At 56.9% G+C, this 21,736-nt stretch overlaps 1 protein-coding gene across 1 annotated transcript in view; it reads left to right on the top strand.

Moving 5' to 3' along the window:
* LOC105821428 (BTB/POZ domain-containing protein 9-like) overlaps window positions 1-20,011 on the top strand; it is a 152,288-nt gene extending 132,277 nt beyond the window's left edge. Inside the window, exons 6-7 of the mRNA XM_012658128.1 lie at window positions 2,645-2,723; window positions 19,703-20,011. Coding sequence (XP_012513582.1) covers window positions 2,645-2,723; window positions 19,703-19,897 — 274 coding nt within the window. The 3' untranslated portion in view covers window positions 19,898-20,011. The remainder of the gene's footprint in view (window positions 1-2,644; window positions 2,724-19,702) is intronic.
* The last annotated feature ends 1,725 nt before the right edge of the window (window positions 20,012-21,736 follow it).

Here is a 21,736-nt window from a genome sequence, read left to right as displayed (position 1 = left end):
CTCCCAAAGCAAAGACCGTGTTTATTTTTGACCTCCTTGCTCCTGCCCACCTCCCTCTCCGCACGCAGTGCTGGCTCTGCACTGAGGGGCCTGCCAGGCCTCTGGTGCCCGTGGTCTTTCCCGGAAGTTCGCCTGCTGAGAAGAGGTTCTGTGTACGCAGCGAGTTGTCGAGTTGTTGTATTTGTGCAGCTATCAATGAAGTTCAACGAAAATGGCGGAGCAGCTTTCACGTGGACGGAATGGTGGGGGTGGTTTTCTGGCCCTGGGAAATCTTGGCTGAGGCAGTATCCTTGGAAGTCGCACAGTGACTGCAAATGTGGCACAGCTGTGGTGACGACTGTTCCAGTGCCGCCTTGTCCCTTCCCTACCAAGCAGCATTTCAAGTTATTTTGAAGAAGTTCAGGGGAAATGGAATCTGATAGTTGGGGAAGGAGAGATGTTCATGACCTCGCCCTAACTAAGCAACTTCCCTTCCTACTGATATTTGGTCTTAGGATTGGTATCCAGTTCGCTGAAAATGAAATCATATATTCAACTCTCAGGCTGTGTTAGTGAAAATGAACTGTAATGTGATTAGATATTAATGCAATGTAATGGAGGATTGGTACTAAACTGAGACCTCCTGATCTTATTACTCCTCAGATGCTCCCTCCTGCTCAGCTTGCTGCCGCGCCAGCCCTGCTTCCCCAAGCAGAAGCGAGGGGCTGCGGAAGCCGGAAGCCGGGTGTAGGGAGAGAGGAGTGCAGGGGCTGCAGAGGAGTGGCCGGGAGAGGAGGGAGCCCGGGCTCAGTGAGCCTCGCCGCCTGCACTTCCTGGACCTCCTGTGCGTTGTGGAGGCCGGAGCGGGTGGGACCCAGGGCCAGAATTCTGGGCCTGCCTCCACTCTCAGAGGAGCAGAGGGAGCTTCCAACTGCAGAGCTTACCTTTTGTTGAGAATTGCCTGAAGATCTGACCGGCATGGGGTCAGAAAGCTGAGACGAACAGCATCCTCACCGTCTCCTCTCCTCCTGCCCCCTCGTCCCCAGTCCTTTTTGTGAAACTGTGACCTGAACCTAATAGTTGTCACTGGCTGTCGTCACTTATCCTAGTTCTGCTTCTCTTTCCTGGAGGCGTGGTCTGAGAGGCAGGCCGCGGTCCAGCTTTCGTACGCGCGACGGCTTCCCTTAGGGGCGGGGATGGGACTCCGACACTCCGCAGGGCGTGAGCCTCGACCAGGGCCAGCTCCCCTCATTTCTCCTGCCTGCTGGGGGAAGGGTGCGCGTGTGTGGTCAGGTCCACTGCTCACCTTGGAAGCGACAGCCAGGCCTGTGGAAACCCCACAGGGCCTCCCTGCCAGCCCGCAGGCCGTATCCCGCCCAGCAGCCTCCCCGAGAGATCTGGGGGTTCCTGGAGGACAGCAGTCCCCCACCAAGAAAATGGACCACGAGCACAAGCCCTGGGCATGGTCACGTGGTGTCACCTTCATGTATGAATAATAGCATTTTTACAGAGAGAGTGATTTTTCTTATTCTGTTTCTAGAAAATTGCTTTCCGAGGCACAGACTTCGCACACACGATGGTAACGACTTTTTAATGACCTTAAGGGGACCGGTGTCCAGGCAGCAGTGAATCAATCTCAGTGGGAGGTTCATAGTGAGAGAGAAGGTGGAACACCTGAAACCAAAGGGGGGAAAACAAGCTGCAAATACATATATTTTCTTGGCCAGCATTGCTTGGTAATCAGACAATTACAGGAAACAGCTTCCCAGCAGCTGGCATTTCCACTGTGAGAGCGGAGGAGGGACGGCAGCAACTGTGAACTCCTCACGTTTATTGTAGAAAATGTCACTGGAGTTTACAGTCGTGGGGGCCACGCACTGCTCTGGAGCGCTCTGATGAACCGCCGCGCGTTGGCCCAAGAGCAGAACTGTCCTCCCAGGGTTGGCTCAAGGCCTGCCCTGCTGGCCCTGCCCACGCTGGTCAGTGAGAAGTGGCCTTTAAAACACCGGGGACGCTTTTGAACCACCCAGAGACAGGCCAGGCCTGAGAATAGATGGTTTCGGGGGCTGCGTTTGGAAGCAGGAAAGGGGGCAGAGGCTTGGGGAGAACTTGCCTCCTCCCCCAGGGGCCCCCACTCACTGGGGCGGTCGGATGGTGCTGGGTGACCCCACTGCGCACCCCCGAGTGCTGGGACTCCGCAGCCCCTGCCCTGCCCTCTTCAACACTCTCGTCCCCGGAGCCTCCCACGCGTTTGCGCGGCTGCTGAGCGACCGCGGCCGTTCCGCCAGCTGCCCTCTGAGGTCAGCCCCGCTGTGGCCCCGTTTTATAGACGAGGAAACGTATTTTGTGAACTCCCTCCAACCAGTATTACGTGTGTGTCTGTCGGCACTGCACTGCTGTCCTGGTGTGGCCCTGGTCTGCATTTGGGCTTGTTCACAGAGGGCTTTGTAAGAATCCTAAGTCTCGCGCGTAGATGGGCTGGAGTGCCTCCTTTGATGAGATTATAGGCTCCCAAACAGGGACACCGTCTATCTCCCGCCTCTCAGCCACAGCAGGTGCAGCCCTGCAGCCCTCCTAGAGCACGGGTCTCCCTCGTGGCCGCGTCCACGCCGTCTGCAGGGTTAACTGCACCGTCTAACCAGGCAAATGGTGTTTCCCCTCACAGGTCCTGGCAGTCAGTAACTTTTGAGAGACAGCCCGCCTCCTTCATCCGAATCGTTGGAACGCACAACACAGCAAATGAGGTAAGGGCGTCTTTCGTGGGAGGCGCTGTGGTATTTCACGATGTGCGGGTAAATGCTACATCCCGAGTTAGGCGGGACTGTTTGTTCTGCCCGCTAGGGGCTTGGTGTTCAGACAGCTTGGTACAGAAGACAGTCCTGCTGTTGCACAGCGGGGACGTTGTCACCATTTCCGGATGTCTCTCCACAAGCAAATGAACACCAGCTCCTACCGCTTCGCTTATTCCTCTCCGCAGAGGTGGCCACCACAGAGACCTCGAGAGGTCAGACACCTTGTCCCTTGTCCCTGAGTCCTCAGAGTCCTCAGCCCTCCCAAATGACAGCAATTTTATGAGGTTCCTTCCTTGATCCTCTGAGCATGTGTCTCGCAGATGGCCATGCTGTTGACTTAGTTTGCGTATCACTCTCTTTTATATCGTCATACTGCATTTAGTGTGTCCCTCCAAAGGACCGCTAGGTAAAGATAGGAAGCATAAGGAAGGGTGAGGTTGGAATTCAAGAGGTAAATGAGGAGCATAAAAATAGTAATAATCCTGGAATCTCACCCTTCCATGATCTTTCTCAGATCTACACAGGACTGGCTTTATGGGCGTCCCACCAGGACCGTTGCACTGGGCCCTGTGCTTGGGGTTAATGCTCTAGGGCACCATCTTGGAATTCTTAGTTTTTTCACCTTTGAATTATGCGTCATAGGGGGACGCCCCTGGGACAGTGGAGCACACACCAGGGCCCTGGAGCCTTGGCCCACCTGCAATCCTGCCTCCTGCCCCTTCTCATCTTCCCAGGATGGGCTCTTGGTCATCCACTCCCTGACCCCTGGTGCCTGGGCTCTGCTTGGCCTCCTCCTCTTCATCCTGCCCCATGACCATACCACCCCCCGGCCCCAGCGGGGACCCTGGCGCAGTAGAAGAAGGACCAGGGTCTGGTGTGCGTCTGAGCTCAAGGCACAGGATAGGGCCCTGGTGCCTGTGAGGGCTGCACTGGCCTGGGGGACCCCTGTGCCAAGGGATACAATGCTAAGGAGCAAACAAAACACAGCAGGACAGCTCAAGAGAGAAATTTTTTTCCTGCTCTTTGAACACAGGGCTCTCCATCTTCTCTAGCAGCATCTTCATCCCCACACATAATAGAGCTGGCCCTGGATTCATGCACTGCTTTCGTGGAATCAGAAATTTCCCAGAACACATCAAGGTGTTTAAAATGCTTCAAGAAGCATTTTAAAAAGTGAAAATATTGTGATAGTTTATATTCATTTTGCCTTTTCTATTTATTTAGAATAATAACGATCCACACCCTCAGTGTGTTTCCTGCAGAGAGCAGCTTGCAAACAGAAACCTGGAACTTTTTCTCTTACTTCTTTATTTCAAAACAAACCTGAAATTACAAAAGTAAAACAACTGATCTCTAAGTTTGGAAGCTAAGAGGAAAAAAAAGTTAAACCAGTTGATATTTTTTAAAGCAAAATTCAAGAATTCTAAACATCAGGTCATAAAAGCCCTTTTTTCTTTTCATGATGTACCAAAAGTAAATTTGAATCTGCATTTTAATACATACTTGATCCCACAACCAGTATCATATTTTTAAAATTTTGCCAATAAATCCGAATTTTTTTATCATTTATACTATGTTAATTATGTATCACTTAGTAAATCTGAAAACAATTGAAATTCATCTTTACATAGTTAATATGTCAGACTAGAATTAAATATTTTTCATTTGCAGTCCTTGTTTCGTATACAATGCATCCCGCTAAAAAGACCAGGGTTTTCTTTAATTCCTAAGTGGAACTCTGAGGGTTTACATTGCAGCAGGAGGAATTCTCAAGTCAGAAAAGGCTGAGAAGCCCGGAGCTGAGCGTGGCCAGGCTCTGCCTCCAGACCTGCTCTGAGTCCCAGCCCGTCTCCTCAGTGGCCAAAGGGATAAAGAAGAAATCATGGCCATCTTTTTCCAAAGCTATTCCAGATGAAGAATAATTTCCATTACAGACTCTAAAGTTAGAGCACAGGATCTTTCTTCCATGATGAGTTTCCCAAACATACTCTGTGTGAGGGTCCCAACCACTGTGGTGCACCTGGACCAGCGGTTTGAACGGGTCAGCGGGCAGGTCACCAGTTACAGGGTGATCCGTCACACTGGGCTGATGGATGACTCGCTCATCGGCCTTACTGAGTCTACAGTATTATTGATCAGGAAGAAAAATCCTCAAAGTAGTGTTGCCAACCGGGAAGCATCTATGTCACAAAATGAACAGTGACCAGGACGTCGTTCTCAGAGCACAGAAGAGGGCACAGTAGAGCCGAGTGTCCCTGGGCATCGAGAATACAGCAGACCCTCAAGGAGAACCTTCCTCACTGCAGCATGCTGGGTTCTAGGACACCTCTCGAAGTAGTATCACCTATCGCAGCGAAGAGCAGAAATGTGTGTGGGCAGAGTTCAGAGGTGTGAGGGACAGAGGACGACTGGGGTTGGTCGGGCCGACTCCCAGGAGACAGCTCTGAAGGAGAACCGTGACGCCAGACGGGCGCTTGCCGCCTCGTGGGGGAGGGGCAGCAGCCAGAAAGGAGGCTGGGGTGAGAGTCCAGGACAGCCTGAGCCATGGTCCCGTGGCAGCCAGAATCACCAGGAGGGTGGGCTGCAGGGCAGGGGATACAGGGTTTCCTCTGCCTGTCCCCGCCTGTTTGCCAGGTGACATCAGTGTCTATCTCAGTCAGCCTGGGCTGCTGTCGCAGAATCCCATAGACCGGGTGGCCGAAACAACAAACGTTTATCTCTCACGGTTCTGGAGGCTGGAAGTCCAAGATCAGGGTGCTGGCAGGGTGTGGTTCTTGGTGGGGGCCCTCTTCCTGGTTATGCGCTCACGTGACCTTCCTGGTAGGTGCACTCAGAGAAAGACAGAGAGCTCTAGTCTCTTCCTCTTCGTATAAGGACACTAAATCCCTTCCTGGGGGCTCCATCCTCACGACCTCATCTAAACCTAATCACCTCCCAAAGGCCCCACCTCCTAATACCATTCCACTGGGGGTTGGGAACACATGGGACTCTGGAGTGGGGACACAAACGCGCAGCCTGCCCTTCAGCTGCTGAATGTTTGTGAACCCGAAGACTTCGTGCTGATGTTAAGAAGCACAGACGGAATCGGTTTCTAGCCTGGGAAGTAATGCTGCATAAAATGAAGAGAGATGTGGGTCACTAAGCCCTTTGCCACAGCCGCCAGGTGGCCTGTTTGCCCAGGTGCTGTGCCATGCAGCGAGGAGCAGGGACGGGGGCGGCGCGGCGTGGAGGGCTCCTGTGAGTGCAAGTGCGCCGGGGAGGAGAGGCCCGGCCTGTGCGAACGTGGCCGGAGCGGCTGGCTGCTTAGAGGGGCCCGAAGTAGTCTGGCGGGGCCAGGAGACCAGTGAGTTGAAAGCTGAGTGCACGGGGCGGGCGCCAGGCGGTGCGGGAACGCTGGCCGAGCGGAGACAGACTGGGGTTTCTTGCCCGCCGTAGGCACGCGTCTGTCCCGCTCCCGGCGGCCAGGCCTTCCTGCCCCCAAAGGCTGGGCATCAGTCCGCCGCATGCTGATTTCCGCGCTTCCCCCGTCGCCGCTCTCAGGCGACGCGGCCTCGCCAGTCTGCGGAAGCTCAGATTTCTTGATCACCTGCTCTGGCACGCTTCTGATTTCCTGCGGCGTCCGTCCCTCTCCTCTGGGAGGGTGCGTCTGCTGCTGGCATCTGTCTCTCATCTTCCTCTGTGAGCACCACGGCAACGAATTCATTTAATTTTTTAGCTGTGTTTACGACTTCTGTCAATAAATTCCCCTAATGCTTACCTCTTAAAGACTCCACCACTTCCTCCGTGACCGCCTGCCCCTCGTGCACGCGGCCCGTCCTCGTCGTGTACCTCGACTCCTCAGCACAGTGTCCTCTCGTCTCCCGCCAGCCTGGGTCTCGTCCTCCTGTGCTCCCGCCGCCCTCGCTCTGTCATCTCCCCGGGCTGGTCCAGTCCCCACACGGCCTCGCATCTCTCCTTTCCCTGTGAGCGCTGTCGTCCACGTCCTCTCTGCCCACGCGCCGCCTTCCTCCCGTGCCCAGCGACAGCCGGCAGACACGTGGCAGTTTGTCTTTCCGCGCATCCTCCTTCCCTCTGATTTTCATTCCTCCGACTCTCCCCAGTGCCTGTGGCCAAAAAGGTCCTTCTGGCCATTTCCTCGGTCACTCGATGGTGGTCTCAGTCCCAACGTAGTCCCGTGTGGCTGCCGACATGCCCCCACTGCCAGCCGCTCTGACCGCGGGAGGGGCAGACACGGCTCCCGCCCGAGTCCGTCCTGTCTGAGCAAGGCTGGAAGCGGCCTTGGCAGCGGCAGCGCAAACCTCGTGGAGAACCTTGTGTTTCAGCCCCGACGACTGTTGAGAGCTGCGCTGGTTCTGACGTGCGGCATCTCCCCCCGTTATCTTAGCGCAGTAACAGAGGCACACACCTACGTCTTTAAATCAAATCCAGCCGAATCTAAACGAGATCAAGTCTGTGGACCTATGAAAATCCACCCACGGTGCTAAGGAAATAGACGTTATGCCTGTTTCTTTGTGTGGATTTTATGAAAACCTGGGTTTGAAAGTTCTGGAGTGATTGTTCAGTAAACAGGGAGTCCAAGGGCACAGCAGCCCTGGGGGTCACAGAGGACTGTAGGACAAAACCCTCTTCGCAGTGTAGAGAGGGTTCCCGCTCACAGGAACCTGCAGGAAAGCTCTCGCCAAGCCGATCGCAGAAACCAGGGTGGTGTGGACAGGCCTCAGCCGCTCTCAGGCTCCATCTTGCCGAGTTTACGTGGGGAGGAAGGAGCCCGCGCCGTGTCCGTCGTCGAGCCCCCAGCACCGGCACGGAGTGCCTGTTAGCTGCGTGAACGGACGACTCGACCTGTCCTTCTGTCTCGCCCTCTCCCGGTAATTCAGTCAAATAAGGAATAAAGAAAAGATTTAGCGAGACAGCTTTTCACCATCAAGAAACCGTGGCGTTCCAAGATGGAGTTTCCATAGTCATGCCGAGGATTTTCTCACATCAGAAAGCAGAAACGTTTATGAGCGGAAAAGTATGCGTACCAAATATCTCAGCATCCCCTAGCTTAGGACCCTTATAATAAAAATAACAATTATTATAAATTACAATAATAGCAGCTAGTGTTTACTGAGCACTTACTGTGTGCCAGGTTCTAATCCAAGCCCTGTATACGTATTACATTATTTAATCCCCATATGTGACGTAGACTCTACTCTTACCCTCATTTTAAAGATGAGGAAACTCAACACCAAGTGTTGGCAAAAATGTGGAGCAGTGGGCAGTTCTTACCCAGCGTGTGGGTGCGTGAACTGGTCCAGTCGGTCTGGAGAGCGCTTTGGTGTTTCCTGCTGAAGCTGGGCACGTGTACACGCTCCCCCGTGAGCGAGCGGCGCACAGCTACGTGTGGCCTCCGAGGAAGCTCCCGTGCGAGTCCCGGCCTGAGGCACCGTCACCCATGGGCCTGAGAGGCAGCCCCCGACCGTCCAGCGCAGACGGACGAACAGCGCCAGCGCGGCACACGGTGGACGCCGCCCGCGAGGATGACTGTCACAGCACGTTGCAGGAAGGAAGCCAGACAGCAAAGAGTACAAAGTAGCGTGGCATTCTCAGGAACCTCAAAAACAGGCAGAACTGAACGCTGACATTCGTGCATGCACGCGTGGTGGAGATGCTAAGAGGAGGAAAGCGAGGGAACGACCGACGACTGTGGGAGCCGGGTGTGGCTTCCTCAGGGCAGGGGAGGCACCACTGGTTTTTGACCCAGGAAGTGTTTTATGGGTGTTCACTATAAAATTTTATAGTAATTGTTCATCAAACTGTACATACGTTTCTACTTTATGCACCTTTTAGTGTCTAGTTTTCACAGTAGAAAGGTCAGTTTGGGCCGGGCGGGGTGGCTCACACCCATAATCCTAGCACTTTGGGAGGCTGAAGCAGGAAGTACCTGAGGCCAGGAGTTTGAGCCCAACCTGAGCAACATAGTGAGATCCCTATATTTACAAAAAAAAACAGGAAAAAGAATTAGCTGGGCACAGTGACACACACACCTGTAGCCTCAGCTACTCGGGAGGCTGAGGCAGGAGGATCGCTGGAGCCCAGGAGTGTGAGGTTGCTGTGAGCTACGATGACGCCACGGCACTGCAGCCTGGGTGACAGAGCGAGACCCTGGCTCACAAAAAAAACTGATTTTAATTAAAAAGAAAACATTGATGAGGAAAGTGAAGCTGAGAGATGCTAATTAATTTGCACATGGTCACCCCACTGTTGAGTGGCGGAGCCAGGATTTGAATCCAGGCAGTCTGGCTCTTAACACCCGGTAGCTGTGTCTCCCAGACAGTGACGTGCAGAAATGAGCCCAGCTCTGCCTTGGCCCATAACACTCTCAGTCAGACGTCGATGAACAGGGGGCTCCTGTGAGCATGCTTGATACACCTGTTTGTGCTAGATCTCGAGAAGAAACTGAGGCAGGGCCCTTCCTTAAGGGGACGGCAGCTTTACTGCCTGATAGAAATCAGTCTCCACAGAGAGTGCCTTAACTCCAGGTGCCATTTTGAGTGGCTGCGTCGGGTCTGTGGGAGGGACGTCAGTTCAGTGGAGAGACGGGAGGCACAGCTGGCGGGGGTGGGTGCAGGGCCAGCACTGGGGCGGGGGGCACGTTCCTCCTCCATAAAATGGATCAAGTGATCTCCCGGCCCCGCGGTTGGGCAGCCATGAGTGAGATTATGTCTTGGAGGGTTTTGGAGGTGGGGGGTCGCAGATCACTCTGCACAGCGCTGTGTTAAGGAGAGTAATTGGCCTGTGAGCTTGTCACAGGAGAGAGTGCGAGCCGGCACCGGCAGGACAGAAAGTCTGCAAGTGGCTGCTTGAGCTGCCCTCCAGGACCACTCGGCGCGGAGCCTGGAGTGAGGCGGAATTTATTTACAGGCTTCTGGCAGGCGGGTGAGCGGCTCTGGGCTCCCAGTGCCATCCTCGTTCCCATGGCAACATGTAGCTCTAGTGAAAAAAAAACAAACAGGGAAACAGACTCTGTAAAACAAAAAAAGACCAAATACATACTCCTTCCTGGCCTGGCGATAATGATTCCCAGACCCTCCTGCCCCAGGTCTGATCACGCCCTCTCTGGCTCCCCGAGGACTTCCTGAGGATCATCATCTCAGCCCAGAAGGCACCTCAAAGCGTCACATGCTGGCTCCTGGGGCCAGAATTCCCAGTGGGTTAGCAGCTGCGTGAAGCAGACATCCCTGGGGCAGGGAGAGTCGAGCAAATAGAGAGGCGAGCCCTCCCTGCCAGAGCTCCTGGTCCCGGGGAGAGAGAGTGCCAGCCTTCAGACTCCACTTCTGCGGGGGAGAGGACCTGGCCCTCCAGGGTTTCGTGTCCCAGCGACTGGGAGGGGATGTCCACAAAGAAAACCTGCTCAGGAATGAAGGAGCGGAAACAAGCCCAGGTTGCAGACGCCCCGTGCGGCACGTGCCAGGACTAGGGCTGGGCCGGGAGAAGGCGGCACGGGAGCAGCAGGGCCTGGCTGCGGGACAGTCAGGCCCAGCGGGCAGCCTGGCACCTGTGAGTTTGCCTAGTGGTTCTGGCTAGAGGCTGTGACTGGGTGTCTCATTGCACGGCAGCTCTTGAGGGCAGAGAGTGTCACGGCCTCTTGTCATGGCACACAGCAGCTCCTCTGTACATCAGACCAGGGGCCAGAGCGTTGGTACGGCTTCCGAGGGAAATCGGCTCTCAGGAATCACAACAACCTGGAGTTGGAGATCGAGAACTGAAGATTATACCGAGACTGTGCCTGCCACGTCCTTGGAAAACGGTAGAGTCGTGGTGGAGTGAGACAGGCTGGAAGCGCTGGGCTGGCAGTGAAAGGTGAGCCATGCAGACAAAAGCAGGACTGAAGGGTTTACGTGCAGATAATGAGCAAGGCCAGGAGACTCGGAAAGCCAGGCTGGGAAGAAAGGGCCCTGCGAAACCACCCCAGTGCGCAGGGCGGGGCCGGGCCCAGAGGGAGGGAGCCTCGGAACAGCCGTGTGGCCCCCACAGGTCACTTCACCTCCGTGCCTCACGGGACACTTGGCTTTAAAATAAGGAGCGTGAAAAAAGGCAGAAAAATATTCATTTGTTGCATAACTATAAAAGAAGACCTTTTAATGGACATCTTTATGCTCGAGCATCTGTTACGAAAGACTTCACGAGAGAGAGAGGAGGAGCCGCGGCACCGAGCGCGCGTCCCTGGTGCGGCACGTACGGTCTCGCGCCGCGTGCGGAGCAGCAGTGACCCGCACCCCAGCTGGCCTGGGCAGACGAGTGCCCGGGAGCCGCCAAGCTGTGGGATGAACGAAATGGCCCCCCCGCGAGGCCAAAGTCCAGCGGTGTCCCCCTGCCGAGCGGGTGAGGCTGGGAATCTGCGTGCGGCTGGAGCCCTCCGAGACAAAGGCCCACGCCGGGCCTGGCCACATCAGGTCGGGGGCCACCCGGCACCCGGGGCCGCGGCCAGGATCTCCTGGTGCCTTCCGGTGGGAAGAGGGCCTTAGTGAGGCCACATCTACCAGGTGGAGACATTCAGGCATCCCAGAAACCTGCGAACAAGGACATTTCCCTTTTTTCGTTTCTTACTTTTTCAAAAAAATAGCTAAAAGACGTCCCTACCACGCTGCAGCTAAATTAATTAAGACAGGAGAGTGACTCTCTCTCCCCAGAACTCCACAGTGTGCACACGTAAAAATAGCAGCCAGGAATTCCAGGGCTGCCTGAGGTGATGATATGTGTTGGAAAGGCTCTTTTTCCAGAACCTTCCAAGAAGCAGAGTTGCCATTATCTGAGGGTACCTAGCCTTTGTGGATATGGGAAAATGCTATTGGAAAGTTAAAAAACAGTTGCCGTAAGTAAGCGCGGTCATCCAGAAACTTACTCCCATACCTAGCAGGCGTCAGTACTTGTCAAAAACATTCCGGTAGGCTGGGTGCGGAGGCTCACGCCTGTAATCCCAGCACTCTGGGAGGCCAGGGCAGGAGCATCACTTGAAGTCAGGAGTTTGAGACCAGCCTGAGCAACATAGCGAGACCCTGTTTCTACAAAAAATAGAAAAAATTAGCCAGACATGGCGGCACACACCTGTAGTACCAGCTACTCAAGAGGCTGAGGCAGCAGGATCGCTGGAGCCTAGGAGTTTGAGGTTGCTGTGAGCTATGGTGACTCCACTGCACTCCAACCTGGGCAACAGAGCAAGACCCTATTTCAAAAAAAAAAAAATTGGGGCATCTCGTCACTCCTCAACAATAATGAAAAATTGTTGTTCACAATTTGGAAATGTTTCCCTATGAAATGATTCCTTAACTGAAAACAAGGTGTTGGGCTGTTCAGATATGCATATAAAACCACGGTTTATGAAAAGGGAGGTTTTGTTGGAAGCACTTGATCATCATTTTTTCTTTCTTTTTTTTTTTTTTAACCTCTGTGACACTCAGAGAAGTTCATCATATTCAAAGGAACAAAAATAGACCAACCGTCTCTTCGGTCTCTGGATGGACTGTCAGCTCTGCCCTGAGATGAGCACGGAGAGGGGCTCGTGCTCACTGTCACCGGCGTCAGCTGTGTCTACTGAGCATGGGCGTGCGATGCCACCACGGCAGCCACTGTGAGAGGGATGGGGCTTCGGGAGAGGGTTAGTTAGCGGCCGCGGCTTTGCGTCTGACTCACGGGCAGACGTCGCTGCGAGGGAGATATCTATTTTATAAAGATGCGCTGCCTTGTAAATACAAGCCGAAAGCCTGGATCAGAAATCCTGTTTGTGTCGGCTGGCATGAAAGCAGTCTGTGGAAATTACTCAGGAGAACCGGGAAAGCAAGGCAGAGCCATTGACCAGCATTTATTAAATCTCCCAATTTCTGCTGCAGTTCACAGTGGACCGTTAGGCCGACTTGGGAAAATTAGCAGAAGCCTCTGCTTTTAAAAACCTTAAAGACACGTCGAGCAAGTCATGCCTGGGGAGTCCCTGTAATGAGAGGCGCAGACAGTGGCCAGCGGGACTCAGCCCGGTCACCAGGAGGGGCTAGCGCGTCGCGCACATCCCGTCGGGGTTCGTGGAGGAAACGTGGAGAATGACGGCTCCCAGAGAGGCAGGGCAAAGAGGCAATAAACAGCAGCTGTGAAAAAGGACGCCCGGACTGATGCGGCTGTGTGGGACTCAGACACACGGCCACGCTCCAGATTAGCCGGCTCCTCTCGGGGGGATCCAGAGGCCATTGAAGACCTGCGGCAAAGGTGCCCCTTAGCGAGCAGCACAGTCAGACAGGCTGATGGGAGACGCGGCTGCCGGAGAGGGGGCGGGAAATCGGTGCCGCCACGGCGGTGACGGTTTTGCATCAGTCGGTGCGTCCCTGCCCCTGTGCCTCACCGCCGCTGGCACGTCCTTTCTGGGGCTGTTGCAGTCTTGGGAAGGTTGGGAGGAAAGAAGCTGAACCACAGGAGCTCCTGAGGACGGGAACCTCGGGACTTGGCCGTTCCTCCCACAGGGGCCCAGACGCGGGCTGGGTCGGAAGTGGGCTGTGGCGGGAGGAGCAGGGCACGGCTCCAGATGCCAACACCCACCCCCCGCGGCGGGGGTGCGAACCCCAGCCTTGCTTGGGTGGTGGTGGGCGTCTGAGGGGTCCGGGATCTGGCTGGGGGTCGGCTCAGATTGTTGCCACGCTTGGCTGAAAGCTGGGGGCTTAGAGCGGCGACGAGATGACTGAGCCAGGCACACTGTCACAGAGAGGTGCCAGAGTGGGCAGGGGACATGCTGCCAGGGGTGAGGTGCCAGGGCCCAGACCTTTATCTGGACGTCCTCCCTGTGTCCCCCTGCCTGGAAGACCAGTCCTCTCTGCCGCCCAACCATGCAAGGCCCACGTGTGCGCCTGCCTCTCCGCAGCCTTCCCTCCCCTCCCTCGCAGCCAGAATTAGCTTGTCACGCAGCTCTGAGCTGCTACTGACCGCCCGCCGCTAGAAGGGTGTGTGCACACGCATGTGTGTGTGTGCCTGCGTGTGCACGTGTGTGCCTGTGTGTGCATGCATCCGTGCGTGTGTGTACATGCATGCATGTGAATGCATTCATGTGTGTGCGAGTGTGTGCGCATGTTTGCATGTGCGTGTCTGCGTGTGCACGTGCGTGTGCCTGCGTGCGAGTGTGCATGCATGCGTGCACATGCATGCATGTGTGTGAGTGCGTTCATGTGTGTGCGAGTGCGTGTGCGCATGTTTGCATGTGCGTGTGTCTGTGTGTGCACGTGCGTATGCCTGCGTGAGTGTGCATGCATGCGTGCGTGTGTACATGTGTGTGTGCGTGTGCACGCGCACACACCCAGGCCTGAGGTTGGGTCCCACTTGCCCAGTCTCCGTGTGCAGGAAGGCACCACACGCCCCAGCACACGGTACCTCTGCCGGCCTGAGGGGTCCCGACGCAGGGGCCTGGTCGGAAACCAGCCTGCGCAGTCTGCGCCCAGGGAGGTCATCGGAGATGAGGAAAACAAAAGCTGTGGAAGGGCCTGTGCGAACCCTCGTCACAAACGCGGGTCTGAGCGTCCGGACCCACATCTGCCGGTCTCGGTCCCTGGCAGAGAGTCAGACCCTTCCTCTCCTCTGTCAGTCTTATCCAGTCTGTTACCAAATTCTGTTCTTTTTTCCTTAAAAAATGACTTCCTATTGATTCCTAATTGCTGAATTTTACCTCAGAGGATTTCGAAGTTTAAGGGTTTGTTGCATCTGCTTGCTTTAAACACTGCCGTTATTTGAATTTGTTTCCGCAAACATGTATTCCTTTTGTAATTTTTTTTTTAATTTAAGAAATAGCTTTTTTGGAGCCTCCTTTGCCGGAGTCCCTGGCTCCCTGCGAGTCCGGGGCCAGTCCCTCCCCGGCCACTGGTGCGGCCTCTGCCCCCGCTGCCCACCCTCCTGCGCTCCAGGCTTCCCAGGCCTGCCTGCCTCTGTCACCACCCTCTGGCTGGACAGCCTGGGGTGACTCCCTGCTCTCCTTCCACACCAAGTCCTCCATCCTCCACCCTTTCTTGCAGATGTTTCCTCTCCCAGGAAGCATTCCCTGACTGCCATGCTGGCGCGGTCCCCTCCTCTGTGCCCTCAGGGCTCCTTGCTGTGGCTTGTGTATCTGCTAGGGGCCGGGAGGCGCCCTGTGCTTGTGAACTGCGCATGCGTGTGCCCTCTACCCCTGCTCACACACGCAGCCTCGCATCCCCCGGCGGTGCCTGCTGCGTATGTGACGCTCGTCGTGCCCCCTGTGCTTGGTGCACGGAGGCCTGTTCCTGCCCGTCACCCACAGCCTGTCGTGCCAAGCCCCGGCATGCCCACCTCCTCACCGTCACTCCACTGGTAAGACACTTGCTCACTGAGAATCTTCAGCGCACAGTTTGTGACGTAATACGATTAACTGCTGTTGCCCGTGTGTTGCCTTTGAATCTGGCAGAGTCTGTGTGGTCCGTGGAGATGCTCAGGAGACCGGCTCTAAAGTTAGTTGGGATTTGGGGTCACAGACGGGGGCACACCTCTGGGGCAGAGTGGCAGGAGCTCAGCCAGGCGGCCAGGGCCTGGGGCTTCCAGGGCCCCCTTGACTGGGAAGAGCCTGCACGAGCTCCGTGGTGTCGGGAGAGAAATAGTTAGGGTTTCTGGAGGAGAAATATCCGTCGGAAAACACAAAAACAGCCGGTGGAGATTGGCTGTCAGTCCGGTTAGGGGTGCTGGGAATGACAGCCGTCTGCGTTATTATCTGCAGACAGACTGGTTAACGGGCTAAACACAGGCGTGCAGTTCACACGGCCCCAGTCAGGCAAGAGACAGATCCAGCTGGGGTGGGCGTGACGGTGGCAGCGAGGGCGCCTGCCAGAGCCGGACCTGCCCAGCACCTGCATCGCGGCCCACCAGGACCGAGAGCACCCTCCGGCTTTCCCCCGCACGGCGGAGACCGCCCTGCCCTTCATAGACGGGCCTTCTCAGGAGAGCACCAGGCCACGCCGAGATCTCTTTTAACTTTATTTCTCAATCTGGGGTTTTCACTGATTGTTGGTTCCTGCGCAAGGCCCTGAGCGAGAGGAAGGACGACTGCGCCCTGGACCTTGAGTCAGATGGGAGCTGACGGATGCGTGGAGGAGGCAGGCGGAGAGGGCGGGCCTTGGGGCAGGAGGCGCCCGCAGGCTCGGCGGTGGGGGGAGAACTGGCCTGGAGATTAGCAGGGCCAGAGAACCTCGCAAGAGCAGAAGCGGAGGAAAGCCTGCGGCACGAGCAGGGACGGCTTGAGAAAGGTGATGAGGAGTAGGACAAACGTAAGGCAGCTCTGGCATTAGTGTCAGCCTGGGGCTCAGAGGAGCAGCCTCGGAGTATCGAGGGAGCCGAGAGAGCAGGGACTTCACAGAGAACCGATTAAAGAACGTGATGGGGCGGGATAAAGAGCTCCGGTGTCAGGAGGGGGCAGGCAGAGAACGGCAGCCTGTCCTGGAAAGGCATCGTTCATGGTGGTGGGGACAGAGTTTGACTCTGGGTCACATTACCGAGGAGAATAGCTGCTTCCTGGTTGGGAGGGGCTTCGGCAGAGGCGGCTTAAGGGTGCGGGCTGTGGCCCCCACGGGCCTGTGCGCTGGTGCAGAGAGGGGTGCCCACGGGTCAGCAGGACCGCGTGGTTAACCCACCCCAAGTCTTGGTGCTTCAAAAGCTTACAGAATGTTCAGCGATGGAGAAGAGTGATTAATAGTTGCCACCTAGAAGGAGATTTTCAAATTTACCCTGCCTAGCTCAGGGCAGAGCTGATGGCCCAAAATAGTTTTCACATCTCCGTAGAAGGTCCTCCCGTCTGACCTAGACCTGTCTGGTCTTGACAGGTAAGTGCCTGCAGATGGGCCCAAAGAGGGAAATTTTATTTTAAAAAAGGAAGGGAAACACTGCGCATGGTGGCTCATGCCTGTGATCCCAGCACTTTGGGAGGCCCAGGCAGGAGGATCACATGAGCCCAGGAGTCAGTTTGAGGTTACAGAGAGCTGTGATGACACCACTGCCCTCCAGCCTGGGTGACGGAGTGAGCCCCTGTCACCGTGGAAAGACAGGGAAGGGGAGGCAGCGCGTGCTGCATGCTGGGGGTGCCGCGGCGGGGAGGCGAGGGCACGGCCAGCGCCCGCCCTTCAGGGAGGGGGATCAGCTCACTGGAAGAGAGAACGGCCGCGGCCCAGCAGAGTGGGCAGCCAGGAAACCTCGTGGTCTCACTTAGTCATCACGTGAGAGTTTGAAATTGAAATTTGGAACAGTGGTCAATAAATCAGTTGAAGTGGGAATATGGAAAAATAGTGATGCAGGAAGGGCAGCGCGGAACTGATACTTTCGATGCAATTCCACCCTTGGTATCACATTCGTCTCCTCTGTGTACTGATTCCACAGCAGGGCGGCGTGTGTAAGCCGCGAGTGCTCGTGCTGGGGGGGAGGGACAGGGCCCCGGAGGGTGCGGCCGCGGTCACCGCCTCTGCCCTGCCCCACCCCGCCGCGTGCTCCCTCAGGTGGAGCGACGGGTCCAGCCAGCCCACACCGGGTACTGGCACCTCGTCCTGTAACCAGACAGGCCCTCGCCCAGGAACGGACTCACCGAACATGGGCCAGTCCAAAGCTCCTCACCCGCCAGCGGGCCCCTGGGAAGGAGGGGCGAGGTCACAGTTCTCCCAAGCACCGGGAGGGCCACGGAGGGCCAGCTGTGCGTCCAGCCCTTGCGGCTGTCCACGCAGGGTGCAGACGCCCGCCAGCCCTGTCCAGTTATGCGCTTACAGTCTGTTCTTGGCGCCTGCACCCAAGTTCAAGAGCAGCTTTACAAGTTGCATCATCTTATTTATGATCTAGAGCCTTTGACTAATTTAGAAATCTGGAAACCAGAGAAAAAGCCTTAGGATATGGTAGCACTTCATGGAGAGCTTCCCCTCCACGGTCCCCTCCCTATTCCCACTGTCCCCATGTCCCCTCCCCACTGTCCCATCCCCTCCCCACTGTCCCTACAGCCCCTCTCACCTTCTTGCTTTGTTGGTCAGATCATCTCCTCAGACACAATATGCTCTTTCTGCAAGGAATTGTGGAGAAGTTTCATCCGTGGATTTTAGCCAGTGTGTCTGGAAAATGTCTTCCTGATTCTGGAAAGTTCCAGCTACATTGAAAAGAATTCGCATCACTCATTTCCACTTCAGTCGTTCTGAATTCAGAGCATCTCACTCAGGCTGAGCCCCTCACAGGTCCCAGGAGGCTGGGCCCAGGGCCTCGCAAACGAAGGCTGCCCTTGCGGCTGGCACGAGGGAGGTCTGTGAGCTCCGCATGGTGGCTGAGGGCAGGGCCTGTCCTCGAGGTGGCCCAGGGCACTGTGAGTTCAGCCACACTCGCTGGCAGGTTTAGAAATACGAAGTTTGAGTATCTGGCAATCGATTCCCTTAAAACCACCCGCGTGCTCCTAGGGAAGCCAGTCTGCAGCGCCCAGACCGAGGCCCACCGCAGAGGACGGGGCTCTCGCCCTTCAGAGAGCTGGGGACAGGCACCCAGGGAGAGGAACGTCCACGTGTGGGCTGCGGAGGGCGGCCAGCATCCCTCAGCCCCGCCCGACCGCCCTTCCCTCCTGCATCCACAGCTCACGCTGGCATGTGGCATCCCTCGCGCCCTCAGCCATGTTGTGCGTTCTCAGGGCCAGGGCCTTGGTCGCTGAGCGCTGCGCCCGGAGCTGACAGAGTTCGGTGTGCTCCCTGAGACTCGCGGGCAGCAGGCCAGCTCCTCCCGGCTCCCAGCGGGCGGCAGAGGGTGGGTATTCCGGGCTGGCCTGAGCCATGCAAGGGTGGAGTCCACTCGCCAGCACAGCGCCCAGCGGGGTCTGTGTCGGCCCTTGGGGGCCAGGGGGTCACACGCCAGGACCTTACTCAAGATGAGCGCCCTCCTGGCTTTGGTTCCGTAACAGCTTATTGAGATGTAATCCTCACGCCGTGCCGTTCACCTCATTTAAACTATGCAATTCAGTAGTTTTTAGTGTACGGAAGACCTCACTGAACATCATCCAGAGGTTTTGGAAACTGGGACTTTAAGCAAAGTGATGTTCAATGAAACCAGCTTTACACAGGGTAATCGACGTAACAAGAATTAAGTTCCTGTGGCTTATTTCTGCTCACAAGAACATCACGAAACCAAATAAAGACCAAAACACTCCTGATATAAAACGTTGAGATAAACATGACCTATACATACCTCTAAGAAAAGTTAATGAAAAGAAGTAAGATAGTTATTTACCCAGCTACTCCAGTTCCGGGTCACGGTGGCTGGCGCCGTGCTGGCTCAGGGTGCCGGGCAGACGCCAGCCCGGACCGGACGCCGCGCGCTCGCGCACACCACGCTCCACACCGGGCCACGCAGACACGCCGTGAGCCCAGCGCGCGTTCCTGGGCATCCGGGAGGGAACGAGAGTCCCTGGAGAAAACCCACTGGGACGAGGGGGCAGTGGGGAAACTCCCACCTGGCCCCGGGGGCATGGATTTTATTCAACGTTGTAACAAATGACCTGTTTGAGGAACTGCTGTCGGTAACCTCACGGAGTTGTGCGACCGTGGCCACCGTCAACTCCTGTTGACTTTCAACCCAGCTGCCAAATGCAAAAGTTAATTAACTTAAAAAGAGAAAGAGCCCATGAGACAAACGTAAGGAAACGTGGAATAATCCAGCGTGGACACGTTATAGGAAGCCATGTCGCGGTGTGTGTAACTTTGGACCACGCGTTCATTTACTTTTGTCCTGACTGATCAGACGCGTCACAACCTCCTGGTCACTGTCGGGTGTCTGTGCCGGGCAGGGGCGGGCGGGGCGGTGGCCAGGGCTTCCCTGACTCCCACGTGCCAGCCCCGGGGCTGGGCGGGACAGCGTCCTGACTTGCGCGCCGGCCGTCACTCACGGCACCCCTTCCTTTTCTCACCCAGGTGTTCCACTGTGTCCACTTCGAGTGTCCGGAGCAGCAGAACAGCCAGAAGGAAGAAAACAGCGAGGAGCTGGGGGCGGGGGACAGCCCGGCCAGTCAGCAGCTTGACCCCCACGCCCTGCAGGCCCCCAGCGGCAGCTCGCTGCCCCCCAGCCCACGCTCCAACTCGCGCTCGCCCAACCGGCAGCACCAATAAAGGAGGCAGGGGCCTGGTGTGACTCGGGGGGCCCCGACGACAGCAGGAAGCGGTGTGTCCTCCCTGAGCAGGGGGCTTTGTTGACTGTCCCCCACCCCATTCCTGGCTGCAAAAGCGGACACAGAGCAGGTTTTCTCCCAAGGACAGAGAGGGGCTGCCTCGTTCTCAGTTTGCTCAGTCAGGCGGGTCTCCAGGGGAGAAATGGGTCCTCAGCCTTCATCAGCCCACCGTCCCCGCCCTGCCTCTCCGCGCCCGCCAGGCCGGGCAGCAGGAAGCGCCGGCGCGTGCTGGGACAGGACGGAGACACGCGACTGGCCTGCAAGCTGGAGGCCGGTTTCCGCGCAGCGTTCCCTTGCGTGGAACACGTTGCCCTGGCCACTAAGTGATTTCTTATTTCCTCTAGTTATTCTCCGTGTGCCGAGTCATGGGTGTTCCGGATCTTTTTGCAATGCTCTAACAGCAAATCACCGGTTTAATCCTTTTGACGCCGTACTTTCCCTCGCCTGGCTTTGCGCAGGGGGGCAGAGACCCCGCGTCTCTCCGTGGCACGCTCAGGGCCGCGTCCCGGCACCTGGTCCGGTGAGGACGGGCCTCTGAGGAGGTTCCACAAAGTACACGACGAGCAGCGCTGTCTGTGGGCAGTTAGTGATCACTCGAATCGCTGAGTCGTTGGCCTGTCATCCCCGAACCATGCCCCGCCTGCGAGCCGGGCAGGCTGACGAGGAACAGTCGCCGTGCCGCCCGCTGTTTACCAGGCGGAGTCTGCGTGGTGCCCGTGTCCCGCGTGGCCGCCGGGCTCTGGCCGTGGCTTAGCTGCCCTCGGGCTTTGTTTAGCTCCGGAGGCAGCCCCTGCCCAGCGTCGTCCCGTGAGCAAGGGGACCTCTGCGGCCTGGCGGTGGCTGCCGGGCCCCTGCGCCACAGCGCCCAGCGGGCGGAGAGCAGCCGCGCTGAGCAGCGTTGCTCCTGGCCCCCTCGCAGGGATCTCAGCCGACTGCTGTGGCTCGACCTGGCTCTGGCTCTGCGATCCCCACCCCAGTGCCCCTGCCCGTGGTCACTGCTCGGCCGCCGACCGCCCTCCGGCTGTCCCCAGACTCCTGCCTCCTCCAGACAGTGTGTCCAAGAGGGGTCCCGGGGTCCTCGGTGGTCCTGCGACCTGCTGAGAGGAGGGGTGAGGGCTCAGGCTCGCTTTCTGGCGTCTCAAAGACACATTGGCTGAGGGTGTCGGAAGAGCCAGTGGGTCAGCTGTTTTCTCCTAGTTTAACTTAGTTTTGAGTGATTTATCCATATTGAAATAGTGGGTGGCCCCAGACTGCATGATTAAGCAAACGGTTGTTTTTCTGCGTGAGCACAGAGCGGCGGCCAGCAGAGGGTCACCGGGTGGGGAAGAGCTGCCCCTGGGGGCGGAAGCCACGGCCCCCTCCCTCCCCTGGCTCTGTGTGGGGCTGAGCGGATGCTCACGTAACGAGAGGAGGTTCCAGTGACAAACGGCCGATGGCGGGGCGCCCGCTGGCTGTGGGGGCCTCCTGCATGGTCACTGCCTCTGTCAGCACCCAGCAGTCACCCGTTAGCACGGAGCTCCGGGCCCTCAGCACTTCCTCACACCCTGCGTCCCCTGCCCAGACGGGACAGAGGAGCCACATCAGGCATAGCGAGGGCAGAGGTCAAATGACTTGAAAGATCTGTTCAAGGACTTCCTTTTAGACGTGGAAGCCGCCTGTCCAGGGGCCCCGGGCCTGGAGCGCACCTCTGCCCGGGCGAGGGCGGCTGGCGCGGGGCGGGGTGGCCTCCTCCCTCCTGTCTTCCCGCAGGCTGCAGATGCCCCTCGTTATCAGATAAAGA

Source organism: Propithecus coquereli, unplaced genomic scaffold, assembly GCF_000956105.1.
Source record: "Propithecus coquereli isolate 6110/MARCELLA unplaced genomic scaffold, Pcoq_1.0 Scaffold574, whole genome shotgun sequence".
NCBI classification, from domain to species: domain Eukaryota; kingdom Metazoa; phylum Chordata; class Mammalia; order Primates; family Indriidae; genus Propithecus; species Propithecus coquereli.
Note: the sequence above shows the minus strand (reverse complement) of the source record. Positions and strands in the feature narration are given on the sequence as shown.